General features: G+C 40.3%; 1 protein-coding gene across 2 annotated transcripts in view; it reads left to right on the top strand.

Annotated features, from left to right (window-relative positions):
- Positions 1–11,530, top strand: part of LOC137175805 (anoctamin-4-like) — a 49,086-nt gene that overhangs the window by 12,546 nt on the left and 25,010 nt on the right. For both annotated transcript variants that reach the window (XM_067581698.1, XM_067581699.1), the window contains exons 4-6: positions 6,091–6,291; positions 9,483–9,631; positions 10,399–10,548. In XM_067581698.1, coding sequence (XP_067437799.1) covers positions 6,091–6,291; positions 9,483–9,631; positions 10,399–10,548 — 500 coding nt within the window. The remainder of the gene's footprint in view (positions 1–6,090; positions 6,292–9,482; positions 9,632–10,398; positions 10,549–11,530) is intronic.

Genomic DNA, 11,530 nt, shown 5'->3' on the forward strand with positions numbered 1-11,530 from the left:
TTGTGGCTTTCTGTGCTCTCTGAAAGCCAGTATGTTTACTTGGCCAAAGATGTTTGCGTGGGAAGAAACTCCACTCTCTAACACCACTGTCCAATTGCAAGTGGACTTTAGTGGAGTTTAGTTGCAGTTCCAACAACTCTTCTTAAGCTTCTCTAGGTGATCGCGTCACAAGAAGTGCAGGAGTCATATTCTCCTAATTAACTTTTTCTCATATCCTAAAGACCTCCAACAGAATATAGCAAGTTGCAAGCGTTGCAAGTGCATAAGTGTTGTTTAATCTGTACAAAAACTGAAATGTAAAAACTTTTTAAAAATTCAGCATTCTATTTCTTGATCGAGACCAGCTGCCAGGACACCAGTGGAGATTCCAGAAAGTTACTGGCTTCTTTCTAACGTAGTTTGCAATTCACAAAATGATGTTATGAGCTAATAATATGCTGCTACGCTTTTGGACGTACTGCAAGTTACCTGGGTTGGGTTGTGTAGTAAGCTAGTTAGCTGAACATGATAATGTTAGAGCTGACAAACACACAGTTTAATCCACTCCTTACAGTTTACACAATACAGCACCCTCCAAACCCCATGAGAGGAAATTCAAAGCCTGGCAGTCCTGCCATGCCTAGATACAGTTGCTAAGCTTTGATTGGACAATCACTGTGCGTGGGAGGGGTTAAGCAAATCATCCCCTGCCAGGATCCTTTTCATGTTGAGTTTGTATGTTCTCTCTGTGTCAGTTGGGTTTTCTCTGGTTATTCTGGTTTTCTCCCATAGAAACATGGATCTAGCCCACAAATATAAATTCAACCAAAAAAAAATCATTATTTCAAATTATACATCTACTTGTTTGTAAGTGTGTGTGTGTTCTTTGCTGCATGTGTCTATGCCCTTGAGTCCTCATCAGAGGTACATACTGACACTGTCATCAGTGCCAACTGTCATTGTTTTGGGCTGCAGCAACACTGACACAGCCAGCCCTTTTTTCTGATTGGCTGCTGTCAGAGCAGCTTAACCTCTGATTGGCTGCCAAGGGAGACTGATTAAGAATGCCGATTAGAGGCACGCACCTCCTCTCTGCCTCTCTACCTCGCTCTCTCGCTCTCTCTCTGTCTCTCTCTCTCTCTCTCTCTCTCTCTCTCTCTCTCTCTCTCTCTCTCTCTCTCTCCCTCTCTCCCTCTCTCTCGCTCACTGTAAACATCCTGCTCATGCTTATGTTTTTTTTTTTTCCTCAGAGAAGATCTTTGACAGCTTTTGTGAGCTTTTCTGCTGCCTGGTCGTAGCATCTACACTATGACAGATCCGTCTGTGTGAGTGCTTGTGTGTGCGTGTTTGTGTGTATAGTGATGTTGGATTGACCAATGCAGTGATGAGGAGTACGGAGTGAAAAGTGGGGATGCTGGTTTCCCTCGTGGGACGTCGTGTTTGTTTGTTTCCCTCAGCGAGGTCATTTGCACGCTGGGGCTGGGGGGGGGGAGGAGGGGTGACCGCTGTTTGTATGTGCGTGTGTGTGTGTATGGGGAAGAGTCTTCTGGCTGCTTTGGCGTCTGCTGCGGCTCAGCTGGGAAGCCCCCCCCCCCCCCTCTCTCTCTCTCTTCTCCTCTGAGGGGTGAAGCTGCCTCCCTACCTCTCTCCACCTTCACACGGTGAGTGTTGTCAAGTTGTCCGCAAGCAAAGGCAGCTTGTTCTCCAGAGTGGATGTTTTTTTACCGCAATGCTCCCATGTGCTACAGTGTCCTACTCACACTCCGCTTTACGCTGCTCCATCATTCTTTCAGGCAGTTCTTTGTGACCATGCAAGCATTTGACCTTCACATACACTTGTTTTCTCTCCTCCTCACTCACCCAGTTGTTGTCCCTTCCCTTGGTTGTAAATGTGTTTTTTTTCATACACCACTTCTTTAGCCTCCATGATGTATTGGTTCTAAGACAGAGAACTGGGTCATGCCTCTGTGAGGAGTGTGTGTATGTGTGTGTGTGTGTGTGTGTGTGTGCTGCGACTTTGTCCAGGCACCAGTAGCAGGTTGGCAGGTGCAAAATCTTTGCTGTTCACCATCAGGTAGACCATACAACCCCCACCCTGTCCCCGCTAGGGCATGATGGGTGCATCCAGAAGGAATGAAGGAAAGATTCCTCCTCACAAGTGACTGACACGCGATCCCCTCGGCAACACATCTCACCCTACCACCTCCCATTCTTCTTCTGTCTCCCCCTGCAGTCTTCCACTCTATTCACTGTGTGAGCTGTCATCTCCAGACTGGGTTGTATTACGCAAGAAACCACTATGTTATTGACTGTTTTTTAGCTGTGTATTTTTTCAGTTTTGTTTTTGTCTCTCTCACCAACTAGAGGCACAAATATAACAAATGTGGCTTCATTTATCATCAAATATGAAAAATACTAATGACTTGAGAAGAAACCTACAATTAAGTAGTTGTTCATAAAACCTAATTTGATGTGGCAATAGTCCTGTTTTAGACATAATGTCCTGCTGTTTATATTGTGGTACTGCAAGCTAATTACATGAGGAGTTAATAGCCAAACCAAATGTATTTTAAACACTCCAGGGGTTTAGTATTGCACTTCCATAAAGTTTGGGCTCCTCTGAGGGGCAGGTTTTAAAATATGGTTAAAATTGGGGTAGCAGAAACCAGGATATCCTGACTGTAGTATGAGTAAAGCTCCAAAAAACACCAGATCCTACACCTGCCATCATGCAACTCAGTAGTGTCTTTTGTTAGACCTTCCCTGCCAGGTGAGTGGCCAAATCTTTCAAACTAAAAGTCTCATTTTTAATGCAGGCTTTCTGTCAAAAATTTGTAGTCTCCAATCCTGAGCCAAGATAAACCCAATGACATCATAGGGATTATTTCCACATCAGAAAGCTCTATCCAGAGCAACAGAAGACATTATATACAACTGTTTTCACAGGCTGAGCAGCACTTCCAATAATGAGTAAGCTGATCTTGATGAGTAAAATAAATGGAGTGACCCTTTAAATCAAAACAGGATGAGATATGCGATAAATTGGTGGCTAAGTATGCAAGCATCAGAAGATTTTGTCAACTGTGCATTTACCAGTGTCAGTCACTGAATTTATTTCTTTCCCATAATAATGACTTTAATTAGAGTTAGGGTCTAATAGTAATTTTTCAAATTCAAATCCAGTGTACTTCCACTCATTGAATCAGAATACTTACAAATCCAGCAACTGATTTAGGCATCGCTTTCAACATAACATTACCTAACTTCACACTCAGTGATCCATTTTGGGATCTGTAATCACCTTTTGTTGACTGAGAAGGCACAAACTTTTTTAGTGGAAGTCTAATTAATGTTTGCCATCTGTAGCGACGACCTGAAAATCAGATGAGCAGCATAAGATATGAAATGATGAAATATGCATCCGGCACATTAAAGTAACTGGCGTAGCCTACTTAGTTTTGCATACATTAATTTTCATGAGCTACTTGCTCCAAATACTAAAGGTCCTGATTCAAAACTATTGGGTTGACAATATTTAATTATTGATACCGTACATAAAAGGAGAACCAGGCTACTGAAACTGACATAATGGGATCAGCTTGATCATTTTACTAGAGAAGAATCACCACCCTGTTTGTCTTTTTTGAACTGCAGAGATAAAATTACACAGGATTGTAAACTCAACTGAACAAAATGATTTAAATCAGTAAAGTGATAACCGCATCTAGCAAGCTAAGACATGAGTATTCGTTGTTGGAGTTGATTGACACCAAAACAGAGATAAGGAGAGTCAATGTAGGACTTTGGTTCATCAAGTGGACCGATGAATGCTAATGTTGCCAATGTCTGCTGAATGTGTTAATATGCAATTGTGTGCCAACTCATCAGCCACAACAACGTTACCGATAAAATGTTAATCAGGGGTTTTCAGGTTGTTGTAGAGTAATCATCTGCCCCTGAGTAAACAAAGGTAAATGAATAAAATGAGTTAGACAGTGCAGCTTTAATGTGTCTTATCATGCATTTTCCCTTTTTGTTACAATTCAAAGCAGCCGATATACTACACAACCATATACTACACTCTTTGTTGCAGCTCGAAGTCCCACTATTGGCCCTGGGAAGGTGTACTTAATACATGAAGGATGCCAACAAAAAATGTTAAAAGAGAAAGCATCCACTGAGTAATAATACGGCCTGTAGTGACTGTAAAAGTTTGATTATGTGCTGGCAAGTGGTCAGACTTCAAAGGTCACCAGCAAGTCAGAACTGTAAGTCTAATGGTAAGTCACACTTACCGTTAGCTTACATTAGTAATTCTTAGCTATTGTAAAATCTTGTTTGTAATTACAACTCATGGGACTGCTTGTGTGCAGCTTGAACAGCTAGTAGCCCTCTTAATTTTGTCTTTGTTTTCAAGAATGAAAATGAATAGGGGAAAAAACTATCAAACAGCTATTGAAACATCAGAGCTCTTATATACTGTAGCCGAGTTTAGAAGAGAACACGCTGCTGCACTTCTGTGTGTGTGTTGCCAAATCTTCAGTACCATGTGACGTCAGCTGTGGCTTGGGTTACAGACGTACCACAGGGCTGTTAAAGTTTGATGGATACATTGTTTGGTCACTGTCTCGGCATAGCAGCATGTAGGCTAATATGTAGTGTCTCTCCTCTGAGAGCCAATATTTATAGTAAGCAATTCTCTCTCCCTTTAATGAGACCGGTGTTGGGAGTGCTGCTGAGGAAACGGGGTCGGTGAGTTCTTTGAATACGGGGAGGTAAAGTTAACAAGCTAGTGTTGATGATCCCCATAGTCATTATATACATGTATGTGGAGGAAGTGCAAAATAACAGACCGAACAAGCCTCTTGTCTCAAGTCTTTTAATTACCAAGCTCTTTTTCATGTGCTGTATATACAGTACAGTACATCAAACCACAAGGGTTTGAGAAAAAAAAGATCTGCAGTTTACTTTAAAAATGAAAAAAGACTTCATTGAAATTCCGCTGCAATGATATCACCCTCATCTCTGGATGAATCCAGATTTTCTTGAACTTTTTCTCAGCCTGACCTCTTTAGCTCCTGGTTAGATATCCAAACCCCTCTTTGTCTCTCTTTGCTTGCTAATGGTCTGAGTAAAGGAAGAGGAAGCAGACTGCTGATCTCTCACTAGTATGAAATTTACTGTGTCTCTATTAGCTCTATCCATAGGCTTCAATTTTCCAAAGCATCAACGGCTGATTAAGAGCTGAGACGCTTCCCCTAACTTTATCTCTGTCCCTGGTACTACGACTCAGCAGAAAAATTTAGCTGAGTCACCTTTGCTGTCACAAATGAAAATTCAGTACGCAGACTTCTAAGACAGCCACCCCTGTCTTCCCTCTTTGACTTTCACACATCTTGTCTTACACTATTCGTCTCTCTATTCATCCTCCTCCTCGTTCCATTTCAGCTTTTCTAAATTAGCTTTTACACAGAAAAAAAGTTTGCGTTCGTGTGAGTGGTTATCCATCCAACATCTGTGAACTGTTTCACAGACTACTTTTTGCTAAAATGGACTTAAGCTAGCAAAGAGTCAGATTTCCAATGTCTGTGTTCATCTGTTGCACAAAGCTTTGGAGTTTTGTCCTGTATGCATTTGAAACTATTATTTCTGGGTTACTTGAGACATTTCCAAACTAAAAAATATGGCAGGAACATCCAGTGGTGACGGAATGGGTCGTTTTCAGACACACTGGGCAGCCTTATTCTGTCCAGCATCATGTGGCAGACAAAGTTAGCAACTAGTTGGGGAACATAGTGGTGCATTCAGCTAAAGAACCAGATATTTTCCAGGAGTTGGAGGAGGCCAAAACAGAGCTGAAATGAGAGTGAGAATAATAAAGACTTACTTTTGATATAAATAAGCAACTGTTTTCTAATGTTCTACACTTCATGAAGTGATATTATTTCAATGTTGTGTTTACAGCTTGCTGTGCTGCCCTCAAGTATTAAGTCTAATTGTCTAATAATTTATCTTTCCAAAAATTTTTTGCCCCTCTCTATTTTTAATTATGTTATAAATGCTGCAAAACATAAAGAAAGAAAGTGAAATGAAGCTTTCTGTGTCCTACAGGTGTGAGTTTATTTCTACATGGGTCTGAACCCCAGCAGCAGAGCCTCCACAGACACAGAGTCTCGCTGCATCCTTCAGCCACTGGCTACCAGGCAGCGGACAGACCTCTCGCCTTCCCCTCTTGTGGGAAGGCAGAAATCATGGAGGAATCCTCGGCTGAAGCCCCGGACTCCAGCACTCAAGACGATGTGCCTCCCCTCGGTGAGACCCACAGACACAATGACCTAGAAGTAAGGGAAGTCAGTCCCCAGATTGGCTGGCAACCTTGGGTGGGTAAAGAAGCTCTCCAATCCTTCAGCAACTCCTAGACGAGTCTCTTGAGCAAAGCACAACACTTTCAATGGCAGTAATATTGGGCAGCTTCAAGTAATAAGTGTGTGATCTGAAAGTACCACTTAACCAAGCCGTGTATGTGTACACCACAAGTTGGGCTGCTGCATTGGCATGGTTAAAATGAATAGATCTAGATAGGGCAACAAAAAGCTAATCCCTGTTTAAACATAAAAAGCTATTCAGTATGTAATAGAAGTGTTGTACTGGATGTAGTTGCAGGCTACTGTATAATCACAGTACATAAACTTGTTAAATATTTGTATTTACATTACAAATCTCTTCCCCCTACATCTAATTATTATCACAGCAAGTGCCACTGCCCCCTACTAAAAATGAACTGCACTATGAGAGACTTAAAAGACAGTTTTATGATGTGCCTCACATGTAAAAAATTACATTTCCAGTCAACATTTACTAGAATATAAAGATCACTGATAGAAACCTAACAGGCAACAAATGAGTGTCACAAGGTCCAAGAAATCCAATCTGTATTCCTGTCTACATTTTAGCCGTACTAGTGGCATGGCTTTAGGGTTGACAATATCATTTTTTCAGTCAGTCTGACTGTCCATCACTTTGTTCCAGACTGAAATATCTCGACAGCTAGTGGACCAACCAACAGGCTGTCTTAACAGCTATTGGATGAATTACTATGGAATTTGGTAGAGGGAACCCTAATAACTCTGGACCACCAGCAGGTCAAATTTTCTCTACAGGGAAATATCTCAACATCTAGTGGATGGATTGTTACAAAATTTTACGCAGACAGTCATGGTTCCCAAATGATTTATCCTTAAGACTTTTGTGATGATTTCATCTACGCAAGCATTTGTGGTTTTGAGCAAAACGTCAGACAGTCATGTCCCCCTCAGTGTGAATCATGATGGTGATCCATTAACTTTTTATCTAGTGCTATCATATTGGCAGAATTTCAGTTTGTCCAATACTTTGGTTTATGACATTGCTGCAAGATTAATGGCAGTCCCATTGTCATGGAAATTGTCTGAAAACACTAAACACCTGAAATCATTTCAAACGCACAGTGAAATTTAACAGACCACTTAGAACACTGGATAAAATTATGGAGTTTATTGTATTGAGTAAATTTTAAACTGTTGGAGCTTTCCAACATTCTATTGAAGCATCACGACCACTGTCCAAGGTGCTGATCCTGTAATGGCCATGATTGCGGGAGCTGTACAGAGTACTCTGTATTTGACTTCTCCTCATTAGTCATTGTCGCAGAGTGGAGGATTTCATTATCGAAGTTATTGCAAAAAACCCACCTGCCCACTCAACTCAGATTGTTACATAACTGTACTGTGATGATAGACAGAACAAGCTTTTCCTTTAAGGCCAAATTACTTTTATTTTAAATCGGTTTCTCAAACAGAACAATAAAGATTACATCAATTGAAATGCCAGGGTTCACAATGTGAATACATGTTCATCTTAACAGGTAACACAATTCATCAATATATGTGATGAAACATTTAGGTTATCAGCACTCCTCATCAGAGTAAGCAATAAGATTACAGTATCTGTTTATGATGCTTCTCTTACAGGCTTGCTGGCAAGTATATGCACACATCTTTTGGCATATCGATGAACAAAATCCCATACCACCCTCTTTAAGTCAAGACTATAAGCGTGTTTATTATCAATACTCAAGATAGCCAGCTCCCACAGTCTCTCCTGTGCCATGGTGCTTTTGTGATATGTTTTAATTAGTTTCAGTTTTGAGAAGGATCTTTAGGCACTTGTGACATTCAAAGGTAGAGTTACAAAATAGTTTAATAGCTATGGCTACATCAGGCACACTTGGTAGAATAGAGTGATGCTTTATAAACAGAGTGTGCACAAAATCTTGGACTGAGCCATGCTTGATTTTCTTTATATTTTAACACTAATGCACGTTTCAATGAGAGCAGATAACTCATCTTTGTATTGGTCAGCTAGGGCACTTGCTGATTTATACATTTCCTCATAGGATTTTGACAAACGTTATTGTGGGTGTAAAAACCCAAACATCCTTGCTACCTCTTGCATACCATGGAAACTGTGTGTCACCTGTGCAATGCAGTGTCTACTGCTGCATAAAATACACACTTTGAAGTGCTCCTAGAAAAATATGGACCAGCAAAGATTTTTTTAAAATATTGATTTTATCTTTACACCAGTATTGCCTCTGAATATACAGTCAACATCATGATGTGCAACCTATGTAATTGTAATCTGTTTTAATTAAAGAAATAAAAAATTGTAATTCTTATAATAGTTGTTGACAGGTGGGGCGGGGCCCCTTTGGACTGCAGAGGGTATACTTTATGGCCTAAGCCTTATTTAGATCCCAAAAGCAAAACCGAATTGAACAGTTATCACTCAAGGATAGAAAGGGTTTGCTGTACAGTTCAGGAAACAAACAGTTCCACTTAGATCTATGGAATGTTTCAACCTCTTAGAGCTAATTGTTTTGATTTTATGGCCAGTAACTTAACTGTTCAGTTTCACTGCTCTCAACAGCATTGTTTCCAACTGCAGTAAACAGCTGTTTCCAGTGAAGAAGCTTTGATAAACTTAGTAAACTCACTAAAGAGTCAAATATTATTCCAAGGGATTGCTGGAGAACAAAATAGAGAAAAAAGGAGAGTGAATATTGAACTTACATTTGTGAGGTGGCCTGAGGTATGATTTTAAATAAATGCTTATATTGTTCCATGTCTGCTGGGTGTGTAAACAGGCAACTGTTTTCTTATCAGATTATATGTCAGTGTTGTGTTTACAGCTTGTTGTGCTGCCCACAAGTGGCAAAAATACACGCTTACGTACATTTAAATTTCTTAATATTTTACCGTAATTACAGATAATACAGTACCTCTTCTCTGTTCAACAAGTCACTCTGTTCAGCACTTAATAACCCAAACCATAGAGTAAAAAGATAGCTGACCCTGCTGTTGTGAAAAAGCTCATTCAGCAGACTGGTAACCATACAGCATTCACTGTCATATTAATACTTCTAATATTAGTCTACTTTTTATCCATTCTTGTCTTCCCTCCAGCTGTGAAGGATGTTAATGTCCTGCTTGAGAGAGAAAGGTCAGAGGGCACCAGCACCCCATCCAGAGATGATGACTCCACCCTGCTGAACCCGGTCACCCACAGCAGCATCCTTGATGACAACACAAAGTCTGATTCTGGCCTCCCAGAGGTCAGTGGTAAAAAAAATCTCTGGGCCTCCCAGAGACATCACTCCTTCCATTCCAGCTGAAGGTATAGGCCCTTCATGGAAAGGGCTTCAGAATTAATGTGTATAATTAAAAAATGTGAACAAGGTTAAAACAATGCAGTGGACAGATAAATCAGATGAGATGTTTATTGTGAAAGAGGTGAAATTCAGTGATTGTCCAATTGAAAAGTACTGATATTTGCCTTGTAAGCTAGTGCTTTAGTGTCCTTCCCTAAAGTATTCCGGTGACGACCTATGGTTCCCTGAAGTTCCCCGATGAAACTGACTTCCATGCAAATCAAACTCCCACAACTTGTTTTTCCTCTTTGTCTCAATGGCCAATTATTATTGCTAATGCAGTGCCTGTTCAAAACGTGCCTGTTCAGAATGGGACAATTTCTCAATACCTAGACAGCTCTCATGTAAACTGGTCAACATAGTGTAGCATTTAGCCACTAAAGAGTCAAATATTACCCCAAAGGGTTGGTGGAGAATTAAATAGAGCAAAAAGGAGAGTGAATATTTAACTTACATTTATTAGGTAGCCTGAGACATGATTTGAAATAAATGCTTATATTGCTCATGTCTGCTGGGTGTGTAAGCAGGCAACTGTTTTCTTTTACATTCGCCATATCATTTTTATGAGGTGATTATATGTCAGTGTTGTGTTTACAGCTTGTTGTAGACATACAGAGATTCCTTCCTTTATAGTTACATTTCCTGATTCTCTGTCTGTTGTCTGCTTTCAGGGGAGGAGTAAGTCCAGCGGCCTTTGTTTCAGCGATGGAAAGAGCCTCATCGACTACATCCTGGTTTACAGGAAGTCCAGTTCGCAATCAGAGAAGAGGGAGGTATTTGAGCGGAACATCCGAGCAGAGGGCTTACAGATGGAAAAGGAGGTGAAGAGCGTTTACACTTGCTGCTTATTTCATTACGTTGACAAGGGTTCTGCTAAATCATCCAGGAATATTTACAATATAAAACATTTGTTTTGATAAACTGCAGGAAATATTTTACTTCATTTTCCTCACTGGTTTCAGAAAATGCCAATGTAACAGATGATCCACATGCTTAGCAAATATTTTTGATGTGTTTTTGCAAAACAGTTAATGACTCCACTTGGACTGCTGAGTAACTAATACAGAGATACAAAAAATGATTAGTTATTGTTTAAACTTCCAGATTTGATTTTTTTGGCCACTTGGGGGCAGCACAACAAGCTGTAAACACAACATTGACATATTATTACCTTATAAAGTAGATTATGGAAAACGTGTTAGCCATTGCCTATTTACACCTCCAGCAGACATGGGGCAACATTAGCATTCATTTGGAGACGTATTTATCTGGCCCTTTAGCTACTAAATGCTCCACTATGTTCCCCAGCTAGTCTCAAACTTTATCTGCCATTTGGTTACGGTCAGGTAGTGTATTGTGGGAGAATCAGAGCTTTTTTGCTGAAAACAGTTGCCTGCTGCTACTGGAGATGACACTGATGAGATTTGATCAAAACAAAAAAGTTGTGGGCCCTAACAAAAACCAAAACAATACTAAAACCATAAGCTTAAAGACACTGAAATATTCATATTCATTCATATTCAACAAGGTGCTACATGTGATATATTCAACTGGTATATTTATCATGACTCAAACCATAAATGATTATGTGTTGATAACCAATGATTATTATTGTGTTATTAATTATTGATTAATTCATCATGTTTCCTCTCGCACTCCACAACAGGGTCAGAGGTCAGGTTTAGCCACAGAGCAGCACTCCAACTGATAGGGATTTAGTTTCTTACTCAAGCACACCTTAACAGGGCAGAAGCTATTACCAGGGGGTTCCAGGGGAAAAGTGGCCTTATCACATTAGGTCTC

This window comes from Thunnus thynnus, chromosome 23, assembly GCF_963924715.1.
Source record: "Thunnus thynnus chromosome 23, fThuThy2.1, whole genome shotgun sequence".
Classification (NCBI taxonomy): domain Eukaryota; kingdom Metazoa; phylum Chordata; class Actinopteri; order Scombriformes; family Scombridae; genus Thunnus; species Thunnus thynnus.